At 38.5% G+C, this 27,201-nt stretch overlaps 3 protein-coding genes across 5 annotated transcripts in view; 2 read left to right on the forward strand and 1 right to left on the reverse strand.

Moving 5' to 3' along the window:
* Positions 1-924: 924 nt before the first annotated feature.
* LOC103467736 (protein CYR61-like) lies at positions 925-10,587 on the forward strand. Of its 2 annotated transcripts, none has more exons than XM_017307177.1 (6): positions 925-1,094; positions 3,495-3,708; positions 5,350-5,597; positions 6,730-6,874; positions 6,978-7,159; positions 9,466-10,587. In XM_017307177.1, exons 1-6 carry the CDS (start codon positions 1,044-1,046, stop codon positions 9,769-9,771), a joined length of 1,146 nt encoding a protein of 381 aa, XP_017162666.1. In that variant the 5' UTR covers positions 925-1,043; the 3' UTR covers positions 9,772-10,587. The 2 variants fall into 2 exon arrangements, with proteins under 2 accessions (XP_017162666.1, XP_017162667.1); XM_017307178.1 differs by having other exon boundaries at positions 6,748-6,874.
* Positions 10,588-11,305: 718 nt separating this feature from the next.
* On the reverse strand, positions 11,306-18,534 carry LOC103467730 (DExD-box helicase 39A). The gene is made up of 10 exons (XM_008414387.2): positions 18,416-18,534; positions 16,052-16,259; positions 15,750-15,877; positions 14,919-15,195; positions 14,641-14,759; positions 13,578-13,709; positions 13,379-13,488; positions 12,525-12,669; positions 12,264-12,411; positions 11,306-11,567 (listed from the first exon to the last, which is right to left on the reverse strand). The coding sequence occupies exons 2-10, from the start codon at positions 16,257-16,259 to the stop codon at positions 11,551-11,553; spliced, it is 1,284 nt and encodes a 427-aa protein (XP_008412609.1). The 5' UTR covers positions 18,416-18,534; the 3' UTR covers positions 11,306-11,550.
* A 1,609-nt stretch (positions 18,535-20,143) lies between these two features.
* The window catches only part of evi5l (ecotropic viral integration site 5 like), a 46,267-nt gene continuing 39,209 nt past the window's right edge, over positions 20,144-27,201 (forward strand). The window contains exon 1 of one of the 2 annotated variants that reach the window (XM_008414333.2): positions 20,144-20,518. The gene's annotated coding sequence lies outside the window, so the exon portion shown is untranslated. The remainder of the gene's footprint in view (positions 20,519-27,201) is intronic. The other variant, XM_008414323.2, reaches the window with a different exon arrangement.

Raw genomic sequence — 27,201 nt, forward strand, 5'->3', positions numbered from 1 at the left:
GAAAATAAACTAAGTAACAAGCGAGTACTATGTAAAATATGATTAGCACATGAACCAAAAGCTGCATATTTAGCATCTAAAGAAGATATTGTTGTTCAAAATTAACTAATTTTATCCAAACCTGAAATTATATAGGTTTTTTACGTTATGTGCTGGAAAAAAGTTAAAAGTAATAATGCATAGACCAGAACACTAGCTTTGAAAACCTCTGCATGTCACATCTCTTTCATCAAAAAAGGGTCTCTGTGTTGGGGCAGGTGTGGCTGGAAACCTGCGGTTTGAATAAGGCAAAGGGGGGCGAGGAGAGGGAGGAGGCCAGCCGACATATGTTCTGCTCCTGCAACAATAAACCTGTTTCCCAGCTACACCGTTTACTTTCCAAGTCATCTTAAATGTGTTATTCCCTATAGTCAGCATGATGTGGTGAGAAATAATGGTCAGAAACAGTCGGCCCAGCAAAAATCCAGATCAAACATTCAAGCAAAGCAATTAAAAAAAAAATAAAACACACTATGGGAACGCGTTTTCTCTCACCATGCAGAGCACAAAGAGTATCCTCACTCACTGCTGCTATTGCTGAATACACTCCACGTAAGCTTTCTGCTCTGGCATGAAATTTGTCCAGGGAAAACGGAGCAGATGTTCTCCTCCTTGTTCTCCCCTCTCAGAGGTGGAGGTCCTCCTTAATGTTACCTTGTCTGGCCTTGCAGAATGAGTATATTTACTCTGAAGGGTGGAGGCCGCATAAGCAGGAATGTGACTTGAAAGCGACCGCTACGTTTTAATTTTTAACTCATGAAGAAAATACCTAGCAGCTCTGGGAGTTTCATGAATGGCTGCATTGATCACAAGCCCCGCCCACCGACCTATCAGAAAGCGAGCCGCGTGGGGGAAACCACGCCCACTGCCAGTATAAAACGGGAGGTTGACGGTGTGAAGCGAGGAGAAGAGGAAACGCGCGGAGGGAAAGAAGTTAAAATATACCGGAGATTGTATTTTAATTTCACGTTAATCTCTATTTTAAGACGTTTTCCAGGCTAATAATGACGTTTCTGACCTACGTGACTCTAATGACAGCAGTCGCCATGACACAAGTAAGATGTTTATCATTCAGCTCGTTGACTGTAGCGGATTTATATGCGCGTACTGTAAATACAAATAAATAATTGCGTACAGTTTGTTGTCAGTGATGTTAACAGAAACATTTTTCGGTGAAATAAACTTTTCTTGTGTTGGTATGATTTAGGTAATTTTTCTGTTGTTCTAAAATGTACGTGAAAAGAAGTTAGTCATTTCTAGTAATAACGGTGCCGACTCATGTTTCAGGTTTTTACAAATGGAAACATGTTGGCTCCTGCGTTTAAACCATGAGTCAAGCTAATTGTCTGCATGGGGTTTTATCAAGGCAATTCAGGGGCGAGTCTTCCATGAATGGTTCCCCTGGGCATCAGGGCACCATTCTGCCACCCCATTCTGCAAAAAATAAGTAAAATAAAATATACGTGAAGTTGATTTAGATGTGTTGACTTAAGAGACTAAATAGCAGTTTTAATGCATCTTTGCACAAAAAATATAAACTAAATTTAACCTGATCCTAATGCTTTTATATAAAACAGAAAAGCAACAGTTACTACTAGAATTATGCTGTTGTATACATTGATTGAAGCAAAAATATACATTAGGACCACATTAAATTTTGTCGTGAACATGCTCAGAGCACATAACGTTTTTCTTTTCCACCAGAAAAAATATATATGGAGTGGCCAGATGGAGACCTTTGGGTAGCACATTTAAAAACAAATTCATTGTCATTTTTAAATAACCACTATTTAATTAAATTTTATTATTTTTAGGTTTTACAAAGGAAAACATAACACTTTTGTAAATAAAATAAAAAAGAGGATGGATGCATTTTCTCGAAAAATAATATTTATGGAAAGTTATTCCAGCCAAACAAACAAACAAACAAAAAATCAGAAAAATATTGCCCGTACTTTGTGTAATTTCTCTTTGAGTTTTAATTGTATTGTTTAGTTGTGGAAATTAATAATTTCATTGAAAAAAGAGAAACAGTAAAAATAAAACTATATTTCTTATATCAATATTTAAAAACTTTTAATATCATTTTTAACCAAAGTTAGTCATGAGTTGTGGAAGATCCAAAGAGACACTTCAGCTCCAGAGGAGCAGGTTGTTTTAAAAGAAGAAAATTCGTAAGAACTATAAAAAAAAAACAAAAAAAAAAACACAAACATTAACAAAGCAATGCTAAGTTGGTGCAGGCAGGCGGCTTAGTGACATCAGAAATGTAACCAGTGAATATTGCTTAACCATTTAATTGAGATTTAATAAACCTAGTGCCTTGTTAAAGTTTCAACGCCACTTGAACTTTTAGATTTTGTCATGGTTCAACTTTTACAGTAAATGGGATTTTATTTGACCAACCAACACAAAGTGTCACTTTGCTATGAGAGAAATGGCTGGATGACAGCTTGTTGCACAGGGAACAAGATTTTAGCAGTAAACAAGAGCTGATTGATGTGAGGGGAGACACAGTGCAAAATACAAACTTTTTCACATTTTGCCACCTTATAATAAACTTTATGGTGCTTTTATATGATCATGACCAAGACTTGTGAAGTGAAAGGAAAGAATTAAAGTTTTTTTACAACTTGAAAATCAGAAAAATCTGCTGTGCATTTATATTTAGTCCCTTTCATGTTGACGCCCATTAATTAAATCTAATGAAATTAATTGCCGTCTGAAACTACATATTCAGTAGGAACAGTGCACCTGTGTGTAATTTAAAGTCCAGCTGTTTTATGAAGGTCTTGGAGGTTTGTTAGCGAACAATAGAGAGCAAACAGCATCATGAAGGTTAAGGAACAAATGTTAAAGCCGGGTTAGGTTATTAAAAAATACTTCAAGCTTTGAACATCCATCAGAGCGCTGCTCAATCAACCATCTGAACATGAAAAGTGTCGGGTCTGCAGCCGAAAGTGGCTCTCTGAACCTTCCACAATGACTTTTAATAGATTTAGCTAAAAAACAAAAAGAACCAGCTAATGTTTTAAATATTGATATAATAACAAATGCAGGTTTTTAACAGTTTAAATTTTTTTCTGCAATATTTGCATTGAATTTCCACAGAGAATGGCATTAAAGTACCAGTAGTATGTTGTTATTATTTGCTCAATTGTATTTCTAATATTGTATTAAAAAGTCTTACATGGTTAAATGAGAAAGCTGCAGACTGTCAATGTTTGTATCCGATTAATCGTAAATATATCCAATAGAATATTCAACTAACTAACACGATAACTGGTTTCTGCCTTTTATTAAAGTAGTAATATTGACCACTGGCCTGAGAGGTCAACAATAAATAATGCTAGAGAAGCACGAGGTGTATATGTACATGTTAGCTGCTTGGATTTCCTAAACCTGAGCATGCATCAACATGTTGTGGGTTTTGTTTGACGTGTTGATCCCTCCAGGTGTCTGCTACCTGCCCAGCTGTGTGTGAATGCCCTGCGCAGCCCCCTGCTTGCCCTCCAGGCGTGAGCGCCGTGCCAGACAGCTGCGGCTGCTGCAAGGTGTGCGCCGCACAGCTTAATGAAGACTGCAGCCACACGAAGCCCTGCGACCACCACAAAGGGCTGGAGTGCAATTACGGCAACGACGTGACAGTGGCCTGGGGCGTCTGTCGAGGTGAGGGAGGAAGCAGGACGTCTCACTTGGAAAATGGCTCTCCTGTGATTTAAACCTCCCTTTCCGCTCCTGGTCATGTCAGGTCAATTTTTAACAAGCCGAAATGAGAATCAAAGTGAAAGTGGTGTGCAGCAGTGAGGCAGCATGCAGCCTTACTCATTTTAATAAGTAGTAAATGGTTTATAGCCGTGATGGGGGTTTCAGGGATAATATTACGCTTTCCATCTGTACCAGGCCGGCGCTTCCCTGAGAGCTATAAATAGCTGCTTCTTGGGGACAAGGAGTCTGCCACTTCCTTTTTTTCCTATTTTTACTTCTTAGCAAATACTCTGTGTAATTCTGTTCACTGTTAAGGTGAAAGGTTAGTAGGTAGTCTTGATAAGTACAATTTTCTTTTGATTAAACAAATGTTGTACATAGGCAGCCCTGTAGTATTACAACAAGGTCATTGTTTATCTGGGTTAAGGCTGAAAAATGTATCAGTATAGAAGCGTTTCACATCAATAATATCTGAAATAATGCCAAATTGGTAGGGTGACCTTTCCTCTTTTATCCATCATTTTTACTCCACACCATTGCTGTTTATTTTTAATGAGACACAGTGGGGAAATCTTTAACTGCAGTTGCTTAATTTACTCAACAGGTTGTTGCTAGGTAACCAGAGAATGAGTGAGTTGCTAGGTAACCAAAGACTGAGCGAGGTAGTTGATTCCACCAACCTTGCTTAGCTGGAGGTTGAGCGACTAACATCTTTCCTCTTTCTACATCTCCCAGAATGCTTTGTGGTTCAGTTAATAATCTATACATTGAGCAGTTAATATTCTGTCAGATGTATTATCTATCGAAATTAATCATGTGTCTATCAAGAAATATGATTTATTGCTAATGAGCCTTCATTTGATTCAGGTGTGTTGAACTACTTCTGTAGCAAAGTCGTGGCGGGTTATTATTGATTATTGGTTGTTGTGCAATCATCTGCACACGTGGGAGGACAGTGCTGTCTCTCAGGAATACTGAAAGTAACAAAAAGAAAGCATTTGACAAGCAGCAAAAGAAAAGCGGTGTATAACTGCCTCCAAGACCCAAACTTGACGAAAACCTGCCACATTCTTGTGAGTAGTTGTTTAATCTACTCACAAGAGTTTGTTTCTTTTGAGAAACAAACTCACCTGTACGGGAACTTTTTAAACCTTTTCAACATTTCCTTGTCAATAACAGCAGATAACAACGAATGGAATTTGAGACTGAAGTTGTTTTGAGTTTGTAGACATCGATTTTGTTCCTAGTCCTGTTCGATTACGGCTTTGCTTCATTGGCATTATTCAATAGATTTTGAAGTAGGTTTTGTTCTGGTATCTGTTTTCCATGTGCAGTATTTATTGTACAGTGTGCGATCACTACCCAAGTTAGTCTTTTAAAGCATTTCATAATAGGTGAAAAAGTGCTAAATAAATCCAGATTAAACCAGATATCTATAGATACTGTCATTGTCTAACATTAAATCAGACTAAAGCTTTTTCTGTTTTGGATCATTCCCAAAATGATCTCTCTTCTCGAAATGCAAAAGACCTATTTCTACCCATGCTTTTAATTGTAGTGTTATAACTTAATGTTTTCCTTTCTTTAATGATCGTGTTGCAGCAAAATCAGAGGGACGTACATGCGAGTACAATAACAGGATCTACCAGAATGGAGAGATCTTCCATGCAGGCTGCAAGCACCAGTGTTCCTGCATAGACGGAGCCGTCGGCTGCACGTCGCTCTGCAGCAACAAGCTGCCTGCCGCTTCAGCGTCCTGCCCCTTCCCTCGACTGGTTCGGATCCCGGGACGGTGCTGCTTCAGTGTGGACTGCCACAAGGACACCTGGCTTCTTCCAGCTAAGTACCAGGTGTGTGTGTGCGTGTGTGTGTTTGTGTAAAAACAAACTAAACACAAACACAATCACAACCGGTGTTGGTCAGGCTATTTGGAAATAGTAATTAGTTTCTAATTGCTGATTACTTCTCCAACAAAGTAATCCAGTTGCTTTACGGATTAATTATTTTCAAACGTAATTAGTTACTTTAATAATTACTTCATTACTTTTGAATAAAACGATGCACGACCTGAATATGCTGCAAAGCAATACACCTTTCAGACTATTTTTTCTGCATAGTCCATCATGTACATTTAATCAAATGAAAACATATTTTAGAAACTTTTGTTTCACTTGTTTAACCTGAATGAAATGCAGCAATATGTAAACTATTCTATTGGATATTTAAACATATTCTCTGCATATTCCACTATACATTTTAAGAAAATCAAGTCTTTCTTCTGTTAAACAGTGTTTCTTTATATTCCACCATATAAAATACAATTACTTTTGTGTTTGAAACCCTTTCAAAATACAGTGATAAGATAAATTAAATCAGTCTCTCCTGACTGTACTCCAAATTAATAACATTTACATCTTTTAACAGTTTGTGAAGTGCAGAGAGGACTAATAATGAATTATTATTACATGTTTTCTGTTTATTTTCACCTGCTTAGCAGAAGAGGAGTAGGGTAGAGTATTAACCCCACAATAAGAACATTTTAAAAAATAAAATTGCGAGAATAAAGTCATAAAATTACCAGAATAGTCAGAATATTACTAGAATAAAGTTGTACAAAAATAAAGCAAAGAGAAAAGGAGAATAAAGTGGTAATATTATGACTTTATTCTCATACTTTTCACTTTTATTCTCGTAATTTAACTTTTTTATTTCTTCTTTTGGCCCTAATACTCTGTTGTAGAGGGAATATCAGAGGTTTGTCTGGTGGAATTAGATGTAGCTGCAGATCTGCCGGTCTCTGCAGCTTGCTAGGTGTTTCCTCAGTCTGCTTGCACAGACGCAACAATTATCACCTTTTTTACAATTGTAATCTCTCACTTTACTCGTTACTTGAAAAACGTAATCGAATTACAGTAACGTGTTACTGCTCATCACTGATCGTAACATAAGTGGCCCATGTGACTTGTCTACATGTGACTACAGATCCCTCCTTTACAACAGCATCTGCCCAGACCTCGGTCCCATGCAGTCACTCAAGGGGCTCAGAATGAGCTGAACCTGGATGACGGCATCACACACGTCAAGACAAACGGCTGGGAAAACCGACAGGGCTACAAACACATGCCTGGTAACAGAAAGGATTTACATTCAGTGTTTAGGGAAAGCTACAGGAAATAATCAGGAATCTCTCATTATCTTTTTTGTCTCTGACATTCATCCTCCTTCTTCAGTGTGGGGCGCCACGAAGGAGAAAAAGTGTCCAGTCCAAACCACTGAGTGGTCCCAGTGCTCACGCAGCTGCGGCATGGGCATCTCCTCTCGCATCACCAACGAGAACCTGCAGTGCAAACTGGAGAAGGAGACGAGAATCTGCACCATACGGCCGTGCCGCAGTCTGACCGTCCCAGCCAAGGTGGGTCTGATGCCATTCGGTCAAATACTGAAAATTAGCTTATAATGGAAACAAGTTTAATCAATAAGCTGATAGTTGAGTTCAGAGTTGACAAACTGCATGACTAAATTCATACTAAAATAGGTAAAGTATTTTGGGTTTTGAAATTTGATCATAGTTTGTGCTACAAACTATCTTTGTCATAAAGTATTTGCAGAAACATGAGCAAGTGAGTGCTCTCAACAGCAAAATATCTTTGACGTCAACAGCAGTTTAAGCAATTCGGAGAAAGTAAACGGCTCATGAACACTGAATGCACTTTATACGGTTTTATCCTTGGAAAACTTTCCTCATTTTACAAAAATCTGTTTAAAAGAGCTTCAGTTGAGGAAACCAAGGCTTGTGTGGAGATATTAGTTGTTCATTGGCCAACTCATGGGAACATTTAGCTCATAATGCACCCAAATGGGAGGAGACGTCAGGTCCATCAGGACAATAGTGTCATAGTCATACACTTTGAACTTTTCCACATTTGGTCTCCATATAAACACAGATGAACATAAAATAGAACATGAAGTGTAAAGAGGAAGGAATAGAAAAGAGAGCTTTAAATATTTAGTTTGAGTTCAGAGTTCGCAAATATCAGAAAAATATGACGTGCGATTTAATTAATATGATACCTCTAAATAAACTGCTGTTAGAAGTTACTTTACCAACAAACTGAGTGTACATGTGTGTAATTTAATCTCAGTATGAATCAGGTTCCCCTGTGAAGGTGAGAAAACATTAGTGAATCAACGGCATCATAAAGACCAAGTCAAGAATCCAACAGTGGCAAGAAGAAGAGGAAACCTTAAAACAAGCAACAACAAATGTTGCTTCCAGTTTGCCTCGAGTACCGTAGTGGACACAGTACACGTGTCAACATGGTCTAAAGTCCAGATTTGAAAATCAATGTTCACTGATTCTCTCCATAATTCAAGGACTTATGGGCTAAAAATTCAACTGGTATTATTTTCCTTCCAGTTAATTATTATGCACGGCTTTGTATTTATCTTTCGCTTAAAAATCCCTATAAAAACATAAAAGTCTCGTGTTGTAACAGGTCAAAGCAGTGTAAAGTTCAAAGGGTATGAATATCTTTGGAGGAAACTGTACTTCCAACGAATATTAATCACACAAAGTCTAACCCTGTAGCTCTGATAACACTTATCAATAAGTCATTTTTTTCTCCCCTTATCTGTGTGCTTAACGACCGGGTTACAAAAACAAAGTCTCTTTCTACACAAGACCGGATAAAGAAAATGTTAAAAAATGGGCAGGATAAAAGAAAAAGCTTGATTTCCCGACCTTGAACGAATATTTATGGTTAAATATTTATTGATAGTTTAGGAACAGGCATAATCTCAGTAGCACTAGATCTAGTGTGAACTGCGTAGTGCTGATTTACTCACTGGAGCTTTGGTAGCAGGCAGATACTTTTAAATATAGTCCATCATACTCAGCATTCCTGCAAAGCAACTGTCCATAGCTGAGTCCGGTCTGTTTACTCAGAGTTCAGGGAAATGATCTGTCTATATTAATCATTTGTTGATTCCTCAGCTTGACTGAGTTAAACGCTTTAGTGCTAAAAGTCATAAGAAATGTCTGTGTGGAGACAAATGTTGATGAGTTTGAATTTTAGAGAAGCTTTTCATATACAGTGGATATAAAAAGTGAATATAACTTGTTTTGTTTAAGCTAAACAGAAAAACTGTAAAGCTGCAATCAGCCAGTGTGAAGTTAAACTAATAATTCTGGTTTAAATTTCATTAATCAGTCTTATTGCGCCCTCTACCTCACCAAAGTTCTCCAAATCTCTGAGGATATCGTTTGTAATCGACCTTTTTCAGGTGGTCCCACAGACCTTTTCCCAGATGTAGTTTTAAGCTCTGACATATGTGGACATTTTGGTATTTTAAAGATTAAAATGATATAAATAACAGAATTGCAAAATAACAGAATCAGGCAAAAGAAAAAAAATCTAAATCAAATTCTTTCACTATGAAACTCATGAAACTTTAACAAAAACTGCAGGTGTGTGTGGTGAATTTTTGGTAAGAACATGCTTGTTCTTCCATCAGAGAAGTTACTTAGAGTGTCAAGTATCCAGAAATTTTACTCAAGTATGAGAGAAACATTGCAGCGCAGTAAAAATACTCCTAAAAGTAAATGCTATCCAAGTTAACCTAACTGGTTCCTGCACCACTCTGCCCAATGTACGTTTAGTTAAGGCGAAGACCTTAACTATTAATAACATTTTTATTTTCTGTCTATCCAAACCACAGAAAGGTAAGCACTGCTCCCCGACGCAGAAAGCCCCAGAGCCCGTCCGCCTTTCCTACGGAGAATGTCAAAGCGTTCGTCTCTACCGACCGAACTATTGCGGTGTGTGTACAAACGGCCGCTGCTGCTCGCCGCGCCGTACGCGCACCGTGCCTGTGACCTTTGTCTGCCCGGACGGCGAGCGCTTCCGGAAGCCGACCATGTTCATCCAGTCGTGTAAATGCAGCCGTGACTGTGGCCACCTCAACGAAGCGGCGCTGCCTCCACAGCACTGGATGTACGGCGACACACACAAGTTCATCGATTAGCCTGGATGTGAGGATTGTCGTTTGGAAAATCAGCTCAGAGGAGGAACCTTCCGAGACAAGGAGCCGCTTCTCTGCTTCTGCCTCCAAAATGGAGAAGACAAAAGGCAAGATGCACTGCCAGGATTATTAGTCAATACCTGAAAGCAACCCACATCGTTTAGTGCGACCGGAGTGGATTGTACACTCGCCTGTTCTCGTTTAAGCCTGACGTGGGACCTGAATTAAGAGCCCTGAAATCCCCATCCGTTCTGCACTCCGCGCTGATTGCAGGTTTCATTTATGGAAGATGAAACGCTTCGATCGGCCAGGGGAGAAACTACACAAGCAACAAAGCACTTTACTTGGCATGGACATTTCTGACCGTCATGCAGGGCCAGTGAAAGGGAATCTTTAGTATCGCTGGACGTCTAATAACGCACTGACTACTCAGTGACAACCGAAGGAAAATGACGTAGGCTGTTTTGTATTTAAATCTTCAATGTCATGCATTAGGTGGAAAGGAAAATCTGTAAAAAACAAACATCAGCTGCTGTGCACACAGTGACTTGGTTTACTTGAAAACCTGAAGTCAGGTTAAATAAGTCACTGTCTAAACTCCAAAGAATTCAGCATGAAATGAACCAGCAATGAGTGAGATAAATAAGATTTCATTCACAAATATCTGTTATATTATACGACGGAGTATTAGACCCACACTAAAAATGATGTAAAAAATACAATTATGAGAAGTCGTAGTATTAAGATAAAGTCGTACACAAATAGTCATAATGTCAGGATAAATATGCTGTTTTATAAGAAATAAAATTAAATTCCTGTAGTTTTATTTATATATATATATATATATATATATATATATATATATATATATATTAATATCTTTTCATTTGGATGGATACTTCTAAACTAAGACACAGAGTAAAGTTTGTCTATTTCTGTCAGTTCATCTCCATTGCAAAACTTCACACAACACAAACATAAATGTCTTTAAATAAACTGAGACTGGTTAAGTTCAGGGTCATTCAGCTTGTTTTATCTGATTCAACCCAGTTTTGTGAGATATTTTGCTAATATTCAGCTCGTCAGTTTGAGGTGAAGTTAGTTAGGAGGTAGTCACCTTTTCCAGCCCATGTGTGTGGCTTAAACATTCAGTTGAAGTTGACATATTGACTTTTGCAGCAGGAGTTTTTCTCGTAGTTGACAGTGATTTAAAACTAGCTTCAGCACCAATAGAGATTATTCTTCAGTACTTTCTTTTTCACGACGGTTGCTGAGTTGTTTTGAACATCCTAACCAAATTTCTTTCACCCGAAAAGAGATTTGGTTCAGAATAAAGTACAATTTCAGCCAATTACAATTGCATTTCTGTTTGATTACATTTCTTTTCCGTTTATATATATTTATCTCGTCTTCTTTTCCCAAACTATAGTGCTGCCCTCTGCTGGCGAGTTTAATTATCTGCTCATAAAACAGTATCTTGTAAAAATACTTATATATGAGAGATTATTTAACGATGACTTCAACACCAAAAAGGTAAGTTACAAAAAATTTATTTAACCAAAACAATATTTTTGAAAACATGGTTTAAACAAGGGAAACATTAAAACAAGCACTCGGCAAAGACATGTTGAAAATAAAAAACGCCTTTTGAACTTGACTACATTTATGTTGGGAGGGTTATATTTAAACAAATACGGATTTTTCTTCATTTCCTCCTTTCTGCCAACAATACAGCAACAACAGTAGTCATAGAAACAGTCTTCACTGGCTGCAGCCGCAAACTCATCTGGACTGTTCAACTACAAAGACAGAAACAGAAACGTTAGAAAACGAAAAGCTACAACGGAAAAGTCTAATGTCTTTATAATTCTGACTTTTTAACAAATTAACCGCTAAAGATTTATACATTACAATGTCTGAATAGCAAACACTGCTTTACTAAGCACCAGTGCTGCCTCCAGTGAAAGACCGACTTGGAAAGTGTGAGTGCTCTGCAGCAACACTGGCATCCATTGAATTTTCCACACTTTCTCGTGTTAAAACACAAAACTCAGTGAAATTAAAATCTGAATAATGGCCCTGCCTTTGTGTTTAGACGCCACAGTAATACTTTACAACAACTTCCCAATCCCTAATCTCCCCACAGCATGATGCTGCCTCCATCTATGTGGTGCAAAAACTCGATTTTGAATTCATTCAACCAGATTGTTTCACTGGTGGTAAACTGCATTCCACCTTTCAGATGTTTTACTTGTAAAATAAGTCTGCAGTATTTTGTGTTGGACTGTCACATAAAATCCAAAAATATACATTAAAGTTTGTGGCTGTAATGTGACAAAATTAGAAACAAGCTCATTTAAAGTGTGAATACTCAAAGCACTGTAATATGTGTGAACATAAAATGTAAGGTTTTGATTGTCAGAGCACATGTGGTTAAGATACCGGTACCGGATGAGGAGCTCCTTTAACCCTTGCTCTGCCACATGGAAACTTACTGTAGGAGGAGATGTCGATCTCGTCTGGCAGCTCAGCCACGTTGACCTCGAAGCGATCCTGGACTTCATTCAGGGTCTTGGCGTCAGTCTCGTCTGAAACAAAGGTGATGGCCAAGCCTTTGGTTCCAAACCTGCCTGCACGGGCCACCTGATGTAAAAAAAAAAAAATAATAATAATTTAATAACGCATTTTTACCATTTCTACCAATCCACCCAAATTAAAACCACACCAAAGACCAAATGGTTTAGATCTGAACCTACTCTGTGGAGGTATGTGTCAGAGTCCTCAGGCATGTCGTAGTTGAAGACTATGTTGACTCTCTCGATGTCCATTCCTCGGCCGAACAGGTTAGTGGCAACCAGGATCCGCCTCTGGAAGTCTTTAAACTGCTGGTACCGGGACAACCTGGAGAGGGACAGGAAACCTCAAAAAAATGATTCCTTTACATCCGAGCGCTGTGAGGGCAAAGCTGATAAGAATTTTATAATCACAATTTTTAACAGAATTCTAGGGATGCAACAATACATTTTTTCACTGCCGATACTGATGCAGATATCTGAGGGTGAGCATCAGCATGCAGGAAAACATATCTGGAATAAATTAAAACATTTCTTTTTTTTTTTTAAACACAGAGATAAATGTGCTAAGTTAAAAATGTATCTGATAATTCTGCAGCAGCACAGCACACTTAAATCTTCACAAGCTTGGTGAAACATGTAAAAACAACACAGCTTTAATTTGTTCAGTCAGAGAAATAGAGAGTACAAGAGCCAATGTAAAGTAAATAGTACACTGAAACTGACAAAAACAACAGGTTTTGTCCGTTTGGTCAAACATGTAAAAATAAATTAAATGAAATTATGAATTTTAATATAATGTAAAATAAATAATAACGCATGACGTCACTCAGAGCAGAAGGCACAGAATTAGACTAAATAGATCTGAATTTGTGAATTAGGTACTCTTTCACCGATACCCGAGCTACAATTTTTTTCAATATTGGGACACGGATATTAATATTGGATTGGTATATCGCTACAAAACACCCAAACACTAGAAGGTGAGCGATGCATCACATGACAACCCTCTGCTGCTGGATGAAATCAGCTCCTACCTCTCCTCCTGTCCCATCCCCCGGTGGATTGCTATGGCGGGGAAGTTCTGCTCCACCAGCAGCTGCGACAGGGCAACGCAACGATTCACAGACTTCACAAAGATCACCACCTGTCACGAGCCGGAGGAAAATGTGAAGTTCTAACCATTTATTAAGGTAAAAGTCAAATCGAGAGGGGTGGAAGAGGCATCAGGCGTACCTGGTTGAACTCGAGCACATCGAGGAGGTCAAACAGCTTCCTGTTCTTCTCGCTGTCCTTCAGCTTGCAGTAATACTGCTGTAAGCCATGCAGTGTCAGTTTCGTCTCGTCGTCCACAAATACTTCCATGGGCTGCGAAGGAAGGGAACAAATGAGTAAAATTAGCTGTATCAACACATTTATGAGTTATTTTAGGAACGTAAAGCACAAAGAGAGAAGCTAAAAGCCCTTCCTGGTTGCTCTCTGTGTCTGTTCTCCTGCACATAAGCGCAGCCATGTGGCCGCTGCCTGTGGCCAGAACTGCTGAGGAGCTTCACTTTGTCCCCCTGAAATGGACACTTATGACACCAACAGCCACAGGTGGGCAAAGCTACGGGGGCTTTACTGCGAGCAACGCATTACACTCACCACAAACAGTAAGACGCATGTATGAGCTAACCTGCACCTGAAGGCAGGGTAATGTCACTTTAAGGTACAATAAAAAAGACAAAAGCAACAAAGGTACACACTCAATAAAAAATGTCCTTGGCATCTTGAAGATAATCAACAATTTTTTTAAACAAATACTGGAATATTCTGTGGAAATTTGTTTTATAGATTCTCAAACATTAAATTTAAATCAACAACTTTCAGACTGTTTTATTGTTGGCCATTTCTAAACAAAAACAGAGATACAAACTGTAGTTCAAATTTTGTTTTTGTACACTTTGTCCTAGCTATATACATTTTCCTTTGTGGTACAGGTTTTTATGCAAGTGATTTAGACTTTTTGGCAAGTTAAAATACCATATTTATTATTAGGGCAGCAGAATGTATTGCAAATGTATCATCATCACAATATCAGTGTGTGAAATATTCATATCGCAATAGATTGTTTAGAGCGCAACAACTATTGGCTGTTATATTTTATAATAATATTGATCACCAAAGCAAATAAATAACAAACCACCACACCTAATTCCTACGGTAGATCTATGGGGTGAGGTAAAAATAAGACCGCTAAGAGGATCCACACATTTTTACCTGGGTTGCCTCATCCAAACATGAATCTGTAAAAACTCACATCTTGCATGAACTTGCGGCAGACGGGGCGGATCTCCTTGCTTAGTGTTGCGCTGAACATCATAACTTGTTTCTCATGAGGTGTCAGTCTGAAGATCTCCTGCACATCACGCCTCATGTCTGAAGGACAAAAATAAATAATACATGAAAAGTATTTAACATTTGCCATTTTCTAACAGATTCTTCATGCACACAAGTAACTAAACCGTGAACGATCACGACACGTCGGTATAATTTGTCGTCTTTGTTTTGCATCCAGATGACTATCCTCCACCTCACCCAGCTGCTCCAGCATCTTGTCGCACTCGTCGAGCACAAAGTGTTTGATGTTCTTCACGCTCAGAGTCTTGTTTCGAATGAGGGCCAGCGTGCGGCCTGGAGTTCCTACAACGATGTGAGGGCAGTTCTTCTTCAGGACTTCCTCGTCCTTCTTGATGGCCAGGCCGCCAAAGAACACGGACACCTTGACGTTGGGCATGTACTTGGAGAAGCGCTCGTACTCTTTGCTAATCTGGAAGGCCAATTCTCGTATGTGGCACATCACAAGAACAGAGACCTGGTACAAACAAAATGAGAAGCGTCGCGTTAGAGCCATCAGTTCTGTATTTTTCTATTAAAGCCTGGTGCTACTGAAGCTGCTGGTTTTATAAGAGCAGCTTAGAAGATCTGTAAAGAAACATATTGTTGACTGACTCAGCCTTTTCAACCCTTTTATTCACTTTCACTGCATCACATCTTTTCAAAAACTTCAGACTTGATAAGAAATATGACATTTTCATGTATTTTTTTAAACTTTTGAATATTTTTATGCCCTTTTTGTCCAAAAGAACAAAGATTTTGTGATGGGAAAACGACAAAATATACATTTTCCAAAATAAACAGTAATTTGGAATATTTAAAACCTTGATTAGTTGAAAAATTAACAAATTAAAATGAATCTTGCTGCTGAAATATGCTATGAAAATACATTTGTCTTTTTGGCCAAAGTTTCATTTAATTAACTTTTAAACCAACCAAAATATTGATCATCTAGAAAACCAATAAGCAGAAACACCAGCTTGGGAAACAAAGGTGCTTCAAGGGTTGAGAGTGTTTTAAAGATCCACTCACCTGGCCATCCACAGGTTCAATCTGCTGCAATGTGGCCAACACAAACACAGCCGTCTTTCCCATGCCAGACTTTGCCTGGCAGAGGATATCCATGCCAAGGATAGCTTGAGGAATGCACTCATGTTGAACTACAAATTTAAAAAATGGAAAAGAATTAATAAGAAAGACCTTCAGACATCACATAGATCAAATGAAGATCTAAATAGCTGCAATCAAAATGCCCTTATGAATCAAAATTATAACCAATATTTACAATTAATTCACCCAGTAACTTTTTATTTGAGGTTTTGAATGTGAGCTACCTTCTGAAGGATGCTCAAAACCGCAGTCAACAATGGCGCGGAGCAGCTCTGGTTTGAGGAGGAAGTCTCTGAAGCCCGAGCTGTGGATGGACACATAGGAACCTTTCACCTCCTTCTTGTTGGCAGGGGTGCCGCTTTCTGGGAGCCCCTGGGGCTCGTCGTCCTCCTCGTAGTCCAGAAGCTCATTATCAACGTCATTCTCTGCCATCTGAATCACAATCGGGGGCAGGAGGGGAAAAATAAACGCACAAGAAACTCTCAAGGAACCTCATGAAATAGGCATCCCGTCAACTTAACTCACAATTACCTGTAGAAACCAAGAAACCAACTAAATCTAATATTAAATATGCAAACTGAAACCTGTGAAGTTAATGACTACATGTGGAAAATGTGGAAGCTTCGCCTTTTCTTAATAATAATAATAATAATAATAATAATAATAATAAAAAGGCCACAGCAGCATAGATGGCATCTATGGCATTAACAACAAAGCATCTTGAACAATAAACGATGAATAATTGGATGCTTCGACATAAAGCCTGACACCATGTTTGGAGAAAACCAATCTAAAAATCTACATCCTAAAACCAACTATCAAACACAGAGGTGGAGGGGTGACGATTTCTGCCTTTTGTGAAGCCATGAAAAGCAGAAACAAAGAGTCACTGAGTCAGTTGTGGACTTGGCTGTGGACCAGTGAGTGAAATCTGGTGATGCCAGCTGTTCAACAGCTGAAGTCACGATCCAAACCAGAGAGCAAACTCTAAGAAAAGGCTCAAACCAAACTTTATACCCGAGATGATTTAAATGCAACAATTGACTTTCACTCAAACAAAGCTTAAACAAGTTCTGTCGAACCTCCACAAACTTTTGAGTATTTTCAATAAGTGAAGTCCAAGTTTTAATCGGCAGTGTGAGAGATGTTACTGCTGCTAATGTGGCTGTAGATCTTAATCAGCTGAGCTTTTGGTTTACTTTGTAAATTGTTTTTACTATGTAGAGTATAAAACAAGGAGGTATAAGATTACTGACAGGTAAAGTGAATATCTTTTCATCTGGGATCTGGATGAGATATATTAATCACAGAGTTCAGTTATTGACTAAATTAATTCATCAGATTCAGAAGAAAAAAAAAAGGTGATACATTTTAGGAACTGTATCACCTTCAGCGTCTGTTGTGGTCTATAAATAGTCCAAGGAAGGAACAGCTGTGAATTGACAATAAGGTCATGGTAACTAATGTCCACTGACCCACACACAGAGTGAATGTCCAGATGAACTACTGCAGAACAAGTTTCTGAGAAAGTTAATGCCTTTCTGAAGTAAACGGTGTCTGGTTTCACAGTGCATTGCATTTTATCCTGTATGATGTTGCATCGCTGCAGATCAGTCTGTGTAGAAAGAGTTTTCCTTTGATGGCTATATGGACTTTTGTTGCCCGTTAACGCTCTCTGTCACAAACAAAGGTATTTCAGGAATGGTTTCAAGTGTTGATTTCCCCCACAAAATTCCCCAGATCTCAAACCGATTGAACATCTGTTCGATGTGCGGGGAAACACCAGTCCAACCCAGGTAGGCCCTACTTCAAAAACAGAACATTAAAAGGAATCTGCTGCTAAAATCTTGGCGTCCTGGTTGCAGCAATGGGTCTAATGAAGGCAAAGCCACAACGGGTCAGCACTGTTTGACCAGCAACGTAACACAATGCTATGATTGTTCGCCGTATGACTTATTAAACGTTAGAGGGTGTTTGGTGATGCATTGTGATGCTGTTATAGCTAAATCCTAAGTTTCAGTGTTATGCTGGTTGCATGTTAGCTTGGCTAACGTTAGCAGGCCCCGGCTTACCAAAGATAAATACATAAATATTGAAAGAGAATGCTTTGTTTATTCACAATTAACCAGTTGCTTTGATTTTTATGTATTTTACTACATACCGGGCTTAAGCATTGTAGACTGTTGGACGCGCTGACCTGAGCTAACGGACGCATATACAAAAACAATGAAGTCTTTCTCCTTCATTCATACAAACTGGTTAGCATGCTCAGCAGAGACGAGTATTGTGCATGGGATATCAGCCTCTAATATTCCAGTCCACAGCCATATGAGATCGATTTCAATTCGACATGTTATAGAAATAAAACTCCTCGCCATAACTTCACCTAAACACAAACGGTTAGCCCAATTTACAACGGTCTGACAACGATGCGCCAAACACGTCAGTTAGCAAAGCAAATGTTACATCTGAAATTGTCTCCAATGCAACTGGAAAATGATATAAATATTCCTTTGCAGGTTGGAGTTTACACACAATTACACGTCCGCAAATGCGTTATGAAAAGTGAAAACATAGTGTGTCGTCACCTTGAGTCTGTCCTCAGCTGCTGTTATTTAGCGTCAACTATCCTGCCAGCTAACGGCTATTCACAAGAGAGCAGGCTGGACACGAAGATGCTGCGTTCGCGAACACCTCCGAAATTCGGAATAGAGTCGATAGAGGGCGCTATAGTATGGAGGACTGTGAAGTATTACAACCTTTTAGACAATGGTGTAATTGATACCCATTTAATACGTGTTAAACTTTACATTTACACGCTTAGCACAGCAGCACTTCCCACAGCTGGTAGTTTTCTTTGCAAAGCGCCATTTTGGTAAGTTTTGTTCTTTTTTCTTTGCTTGATAGCATGCCCAAAGCTAGTTGATTTTTTTTCCACAAATTACAAACTATATTTACATATTCTCAGTATCAAGATAAAGCTAACACTCTGGATATTCCACCGGGTATACAAGCATCACAGTGAATTGTTTCAGAGATAATGTGAATGGGACATAAAAAGAATATATAGATTTTGTTTTGGTCACCTAAGCTTTTTCTGCATTAAACAATACATAAATATTTTTAAATATCATGAATAAAGCTATAAACCTTTGCATTTCATTTTTGAGAATCAGGGTGAAGGGGAAATATGAATGGCACACTTTTAGGTTTTTTTTAAAAAGAAAAATTAGACAATTGTTAATTCATTTTATTCCACTTGCCAATTATGACTTAGTGTTGAACTTTCACATTAAATCTACATAAATGTGTTGTAATATTGTAAATCAAAATTTAAAAAACCCTAACCAACAGAGCCCTCCATATGGATGTAAGCATGAGAAAATGCAGTATCAAGTTTGTCACTTTGGCTGCAATTCAATATTGGCATCAACGTAGGAAGCTTATGAAATGAACTTATAAACAATATTCTTAAAAAATGGCTGTCTGTGATCAGCCAGCAGACAGTCATTGGGTTTTAGCAATTAATCAGTAACGAGGGGAAAAGGATTAAAGTATAAAGTTGTTGCAAAGCAGGTAAAATAAAAATTATGGGTTTAGGTTTAAGAGAAGGAAATGTTCCCAGGCACAAAGATCAGAACAGGGCAGCCGAAACTGCACAAAGACGGAAAGTCTTAATGCAAAACAGGTGTAATGATTAACTAACAAGAGACTGCAGAACAGGTCAAGAAAATAAAGAGACCCAACATGCAGTCAAGTTTTTTGTTTGTTTTTTTTTTGCTGTTCAAACTGCAAAAGTACTAAATCGAGATTAAAGAATACAAGTTCAGTCTGTTTTAAAGAAGAACAGAGATATTTATTTGTTTAAAGACCTTTCTGTATTTAGCTACTTTTTTAATCAATGGTTGCGATCACGTATGAGATAGATAGATAGATAGATAGATAGATAGATAGATAGATAGATAGATAGATAGATAGATAGATAGATAGATAGATAGATAGATAGATAGATAGANATAGATAGATAGATAGATAGATAGATAGATAGATAGATAGATAGATAGATAGATAGATAGATAGATAGATAGATAGATAGATAGATAGATAGATATTTGGATGAATTACCCACATAAATCCGCGTCACCTGCGGAGCCCACCTTCCCGCAGAATAAAACTCCACATGGATTGGCTCTTTTCTCTGTAATTTTCCAGCATTCCCGCAAAATGGGCTCCGCCATTGGTTGGAGAGACGTCAGTCAGACGTCTTTGCGCACTCTGATTGGTGCGCCCCACCTCTCTCTGAGTCGGAGCCGCAGAACGCCAGCCATTCTGCGTGAATCGCCGTGTGATTGATGCGGGCCGGTGTGTTATAACCACATCCCTGTTGAGTCGTTGGCTGCATCACACGGCTGTCATGCTTATGTTAAAGGTGGCCTGTGGAAACATTCCGACCAGCTAACGCGGCTCGGACCCCCGCGTCGCGTGCACGGAGCTCTCGCGACCAGCTGTGCGTCGCGGCGCTGCCTCGCGGGTGAGCGACGGCAGGAGGATGGCACAGCGTTGGACCGTCAGTTTGTGTTCGTCCTCGGTGTTTTATTAAGGGCTTAATTAGCTCATAACTAACGTTTACGGCCGACTGGCGTGGAAACGACGTTAAGCGCGTCCGCCGTGATTATGGAAACTGAGTCCAGGTAAGCGTTTGCGATTTTTTTTGTTCATTATTATTATTTTTATTTCTTTAAGGTTTTATTTTTCAAAGGAAATGTCAGTATTGTGTCAAGGAGGCCCGCAGCCTCTCAATTCAAAAACAGACGGAACTAAATTCAGTTTGGTGACTCATTTCGGCCCGTGTTTATTCCTGGTTCTGTCTGCTCCATTTATCTCAGTGAAACATGTCATTGTTGCAGCATGCCAACAGGGATGCGGCCCATTCATTTGCTCATAAACCGTATTTCTTCACGCAGCAGCGTGTGTGGCTATGTAGATGCAGCTTTTCATTAACGTCCCGTCCTCATTTCATGTGTTACACAATCGTGTTGATGTTGTTGTTAGAAACTGGGGATTTTCGGAGCCACGGAGTAGCCATGATGGGTCTGTCATTTTAACCACAGATGTGGATCCAGCCGTATTATGATTCAGCTGCAGAGCATGCACGCAGGCCCATCGGTCCCAGGCAGCACACAGCGTTAGACCGGGATAACGAGTTGTCGTGTCCAAACAGATCTGTCAATAAGATCACTGGCTCTTAAGTTTAAACCCAAAGCACGAGTCATGCTCAGCTCTCATAGTGGCGGAGATCACCCTAATAAGCGTCTAACCATGAAAACTGATGCAACAATTTCCACACTTTTTTTTTTTTTATCCAAGTACATTTATCCAGTACTTCTAAACTGAAATTATGCTACTTCAACAGCTTAAAATGCTCAGAAAAAACACAAATGAGGCATAAGATTATGGCTACCTGCTTGATAGTGTATTAGTTCTCCTTTTTGGTGCAAACACAGCCCTGATCTGTTGAGACACAGACTCCACTAGACCCTTGAAGGTATCATTGAAGGTCTGGGTCCAAGTCGTGTGGACCCAGACCACACGACTTGGTGTGGTCTGGGTCCACACCAAGTCGGACCCAGACTTTGTGTGGACCCAAGTCTGGGTCATCTCAAATCCTGTGAGATGACACAGGATTTTGTGTCATCTCACAAAATCCTGAAAGTTTGTGAGATGACACTTGCGTTGATCACAATTGTTTTGCACATCCTGGATGCTCAATTGGGTTGAGATCAGTGGAGTGTTGAGGCCAAGTCAGCGGGTCAATATGTTACTCCCCTCACATCATTCCTGAACATTTTTGCTTGGTGGTATGGCAACACCAGTCAAACATCGCTCTCTACGTACATCAATGAGGCTTGGTGCACCACTCGCCAGTTCACCTTTGTCCCTCCCTTGGACAAAAGAATAAATACGGTCCAGATCCACAAGAACTGTGGATCTGGAGCATGCCGAGTTGCCATCACTCATCTCTTGTCAAACTCATAAAAATCCTTGTGGTCCTCCATTTTTCCCTTCCTGTCAGAAATCTCCAAAGCACAAACAGGTACCACCATGAAGAGATAATCTGTGATTTATTTCACCCATAAATAAGTTAAATTTAGCCCGTTGTTTAAGTGTGGTAACTCAACCGAGATAAAATATAAATTCTCACTTTTCAGATCATTTTGCTCATCTGGTTTGTTCTTTCATGTTAAATTCAGTTATTAGGACACAAAACATTAAATTCATGTAACGATTTTCTCAGCAACAATTTACTTGACAATTTCTAACTGTTACTAATTTAACATATTCATAACACAGCTCCTCTGAAATATAAGTTTATACTTTACCTACTGGTAAAGGAAGGTCAGAGAGAATAGTCACTGACTGAGGCAACGTTTTAAGTTAAACTTTAACTAAAATCTCTTGGAATAATTTCTTACCTCAAAAAGCAGATCATATTGTTTGAGTTTAACCAGTGTTGAATATTAAATGGAAGTTTATAACAAATATTATGTCAGTTCTTCACTGACATTATGATGACAATATATTTGCTCTATATTGTGCAATTCTAACATAAGTAGACACATTTTAATTAAGATTTTGCTCATGTGGTTTAAGCTTCAAAAAACAATGAACATAACTATTTGAAAGTCAGTATGCAAAATTTAAATCATTTTAATGTTTAGGGATTACCCTTTGAAGTAAATTTTTTTACAGTGCTTATATAGCTGAAGGAAGTGAAGTGTTTGATAAACTCTCTCCCTTATCTATGCATTTTATAACTCATCAGGAATAATTGTGCTATTCTGACCCTTAACCAGGTGGATCCTTTAAATATGCTAAACTTAAGAGATAAATGGAAATGGTAGCGATCTAAACTGGGAGCCAGAAAGTCAAATGACTTCACATTTATAGATCTATTCCAAACACATATAATTTTAACTCTGCATGTGCAATAAATGGTGGGGAAGGGATTTTTCTTTGGGGCTTTGATGCTGGAGGATTATATCTGACTTGTCATAAAATGAAAGAGCTTCCTCAAGCACTTTTCTAGGAAGGGAAGTTATTCAATGATTTCATGAACCCTGTTATTTTTAAATAAGACCTTTTATGCAGCATTTTGCATCAGCTCTAAGGTCACAATATACTGTTCTCTTCATATCTTTGTAAAACTTTAAGGCTTATCTGCATAATCGACTTTCAGTGCAAAACTTGCACATTTCACCATCAAGAAAGCAGATATCAGATTCTCACTTTATATGGTGACCTTCTTTTTGAGTAGTGATAATTCGAAAACCTATTCTTTATCAGATTCCACAATCGTGCATGAACAAAAGAAAACCGTGCCACGCAACCACACTCCATCTTCCCCTCTGCTGCTGCGCTACCTGTGTTGGAGGGATGTGCTAATCTGAACAGAACCAGGCGTAACGTCTACATACATTTGTTTTCCTGCTGCTGTCCAACTTCATTACCGTCTGCGTCTGTTTTCAGTTGCGCTCACAGGAACGGTTGCATCAAACATGGGTCTCATATTTGGCTCGTAGCATTGAAAGACTGATGAGGATGAAGGATGAAGTTTCTGAGGATTAAATCATAGCTACAACATTGTATGATATGTCCAGATGAACAGCAGAGGTAGAGGCAAAAGTATTCATTCCCTCTGAATATTTCCAAATGTACAAGCTGTGTCATGTTTTATTGTGATGGAGAAACAAAAAATAGTGTTTACTAGAAAAGTAGAAGGAAAACTATACATATTTATTTTTGAAAATCACTTTAAAAATCTGAAAAGTGTGGTCGTAAGTGGAGCATTACAGCTTTGGCCATGTTGCTGCTCAAACGGAGGGAACACAAGTCGGAACCACACAGTCTGTTTCTAGACCTGCAGAAAGAGGAAAAACTAAACCAAGAAACCACAGCAGCAAACGACACACTCATACATAACAATGACAATTGAAACATTACTGTAAAATATAAGGTACAAGTTGATACAAAATGTATTCAGTGTCGTTGCTCATGTTTTCTAACTGTTCGGTGCTGATTTATGACTGCAGCTTGTGACAACTGGCAGCTGCTGCTGTGTGTTGAAGACTTTCTGTCAATGTTATGTCAGCTGCCTCTGCCTGGGGTCATCAATTAAGCTTTGGTGTTTCTCCTTTAATTAGCTTATTGGTATTATCCAATAGGATTCAAGAAGTATTGAACAGCTTCTTTCCTCATTTCTTTTAGCATTGAATGAACATAAAAATTTTAACTAGACACTTTGTTTCCATTGATTATCAATCCTTGTTTATCAGTGAACAAAAACTGAACCAGCATCATGTTTAGTAGATACATAAAAAACTGTATCATTTCCTGTCTGTGTATTCTGGATCTTCAATGGCCAAACTGCCCTCAGATGAACTCGTGCTCCTGTGTGTGAAGGAGTCAACTCATGTCTCTTGTGTTTCCAAACTCTGTAAATTCATTTCTTCAGAATTTTTGCATTGGTTTATAAAAAAAAAAACCAAAAACGCTTTTTGACATATTTCCCTCCACACATTACAATAAATAAAATTCAACAATATTTAATGAAATATTGAATCATTATTGTTTTAATAAGTTAATATTTTGCAGCCTAAATTTACACGAGCAGACTAAAATCACCAGAATCTTTAAATAATAAACCAGTTCTTGACCTGTACTATTGTAAAATCAGCGATGAATGCCATGAAGAGCTGCTCTGCAGAAACATCCACACAAAAAGTGAATGTTAGGACAAAAACATGGCTTAATTATACTATTTATGTAAAGTCAGGAAGTCAATGCGTGGCTGCTTTGTTGCTGGCCGGCCTGTGTGTGTGTATGCAGCTCTGCTCTTCGTCTGCTTTGCTGACACATGGAAACAGGCAGCAGCTTGATGACCTGGCTGCTGTAGTGGAAGCATCACCTGTTAGGCTCATTGTTCTCTCAGCCTGTAGATTTGTAACTGGATCCAACCGAGTGTAAAATCTGCCAGATACGAGGGCATAGATGTGCTACTTTGTGTTGTGCTATGCTGCTAATTTTAACGTCTTTATTGATATTCATTCATCGGATGCAAAGTAGTTTAACATTCTCCTTGGTTAAGCCTCATTGACTAGAAATAAGAGAAATCTCATCAGACCTGTGATGTTGTATGCATGTGTTTTCTAAAAAAAAGTGGAAACAAGCTTGGCTTCTATACAGAGAGTAAGACGTTTTAGTATCATTCATTAAGTTAATCTAAAGTTGACTGGTCTTATCAATCAACTAAGTTAATTAAAAAGCCACCATGTCCTTAAAAACTTGAGTTTATTATTGTGTCAAGAGGGTAGATCATGGAGGGTTACATTTTTCATAATATGTCAAATTTAAACGAAGAAGCGCATCAGTATATTTTAGCAATTTCTTGAGGTGTGCAATTCCTGCTTTTCTTGCTTCCTTTCAAACATCTCCCACTACTGAATGTTTTGCTTGGTAGTCCTAGATCCTACAGCCTCTTTTTGTAAGGCCAAAAACTATTTTCATTTGTAGTGTAGAATCATGTTTCCAGTTCTGATTCATGGTTTCTGTGATGGAAATTCAGTTGCTGCAGGTCGTGATAGTTCTTCTGACATAAAAGTTACACCATTCACAACATTCCATTTCTGGAAAATCATAGAAACATACGGCTGCATGAAAAGTGTATTTTTTGACTTGTATTGCATCAACACAAGAACTTTGCTTTAGATGAACCAGAGAATTAAAAAAAATCTGCTGCAGGACATGAGCATGTGAAAATGCATAAATCGTAGAGTTGTGCAGGCTGCGCTGTTGAAGGGTGTATAGAGGGCAGCTTGTTGTTGCCAAAAAAATGATGCTGGATTATGTCCTTTGGTAGTTGATGCACAGATGCCTGTATATTAATAGAACTCTATCAGCACAGAGTCTGATGCATCATTGAGCTGCATATGAAGCATCGATTAGACTGTTTACATCTTGTATCAAAAAAAGAAAGTATACCCACCCTTGTTTTTCCCTCAATCTGTTTTTACCTTGTTGTTCTGCACAGTCTTGTAGGTTTCATGCATTAACGAAGAATACTAATATTTTCCTCCTTTAATAACTGTTTTTCTGCGTTTAGATCAGCCTTGTTTCTGTTTTACATTAGTTCTTAGCGTTTCTAGTTATGTTTATTTCCTGTTGCTAGTAAAAATATGATGATTTATATTTTTTAAGTAACTGGACACTAGGAGGAGGATTGTTATATATTTTGCTACCAGACATGGTGAGGTGGACTGTAAAACAGGTAAAACTCCTGTGTGGCGTCTTGGACAAAAAAAACCCAAACATCTCAAAATTGAGACTAAATAAAATTAAGACTTAGAAAAAAACCCTCCAAACTTTGCTTCTTCCAATATTTTTGGAAAAAGAGGGAATATTTGAAATACATCTCAGTTTTACTGTAAAACAGGCTCTGGATGATCTAGAGAAACTGTGCAAATCGGATCCCTCAATCTGAATCCTCAGCCTGGGAAAATGTTTCTAGGAGAACCTTCTTGTCCTGGATTGGTGGAAAAATGCATCAACTGCTGGTACCACTAATTAAGCCAGTGATTATGTATTGCCATTTACTACATGCTTTCAAATGGGATTTTGTTTTCTCCCTTTTATAAAATACAGTCAAATTACAGGTTGTTTTTTAGACATGTTTCAGTATAAAATTATCCTTCTACAATTAAAATATGGATTATTTTTGAAGGTCTTCATCAGTAATATAAAAAAAACTGGTCCAAGTCTGTGCATTAGCAACAAAAGAGTGTTTCTATTACATATTATATATGTTTTTTTTTTTCATGTGGAAGGAAGGAACTGCTCTTTGACAAAGCTACTTTCCATCTCAGTCGGAAACATGTTAAGCTTTTTGCTACATTTGTCTTTGGACCATTTTACTCTTTTATGCATGCATATGATATATGTATGCATTAGAGGTGTGCCGATCGATCGGCCACCAATCATAATCGGCCGATTTCCGTGAAAAAGTGAATGATCGGTGATCGCCGATCACGGTCTCTTGTTGCCGATACCGATCACCTGCATCTCATTTCGCAGCCTGCCAGCTGGTCTCCTCTTTCCTTCACTCTGCGCAAACTCGCAGCAACAAATCCTAAGCGATGTGGAACTATAACGCACTGAGTAAATGGGGAAGTTTGCGTGTTGCGGCGGAAAATTGAAGCACGTCAAAATGCATCAACACAACGAAGCTAATATGGCATAAAAACAAGTGACGGAGTTTGGCTACATCGAGGCTCACTGTAGTAAAAAAGACATATGGAGGATCAGATAGCAGGTAAAGCAG

This window comes from Poecilia reticulata, linkage group LG1 (genome assembly GCF_000633615.1).
Source record: "Poecilia reticulata strain Guanapo linkage group LG1, Guppy_female_1.0+MT, whole genome shotgun sequence".
Classification (NCBI taxonomy): Eukaryota; Metazoa; Chordata; class Actinopteri; order Cyprinodontiformes; family Poeciliidae; genus Poecilia; species Poecilia reticulata.

Bases quoted from the DNA above. Each gene is read 5' to 3' on its own strand.
- LOC103467730 (XM_008414387.2), bottom strand. From the start codon at position 16,259: ATGGCAGAGAATGACGTTGATAATGAGCTTCTGGACTACGAGGAGGAC. The intron at 13,489-13,577 runs GTACGCCTGATG...GGCTCGTGACAG, and splicing joins ATGTGCTCGAGTTCAACCAG to GTGGTGATCTTTGTGAAGTC. The intron at 12,670-13,378 runs GTAGGAGCTGAT...GTCCCTCTCCAG, and splicing joins GGGATGGGACAGGAGGAGAG to GTTGTCCCGGTACCAGCAGT.
- LOC103467736 (XM_017307177.1), top strand. From the start codon at position 1,044: ATGACGTTTCTGACCTACGTGACTCTAATGACAGCAGTCGCCATGACA. The intron at 5,598-6,729 runs GTGTGTGTGTGC...ATGTGACTACAG, and splicing joins TTCTTCCAGCTAAGTACCAG to ATCCCTCCTTTACAACAGCA. The intron at 6,875-6,977 runs GTAACAGAAAGG...CTCCTTCTTCAG, and splicing joins GGGCTACAAACACATGCCTG to TGTGGGGCGCCACGAAGGAG.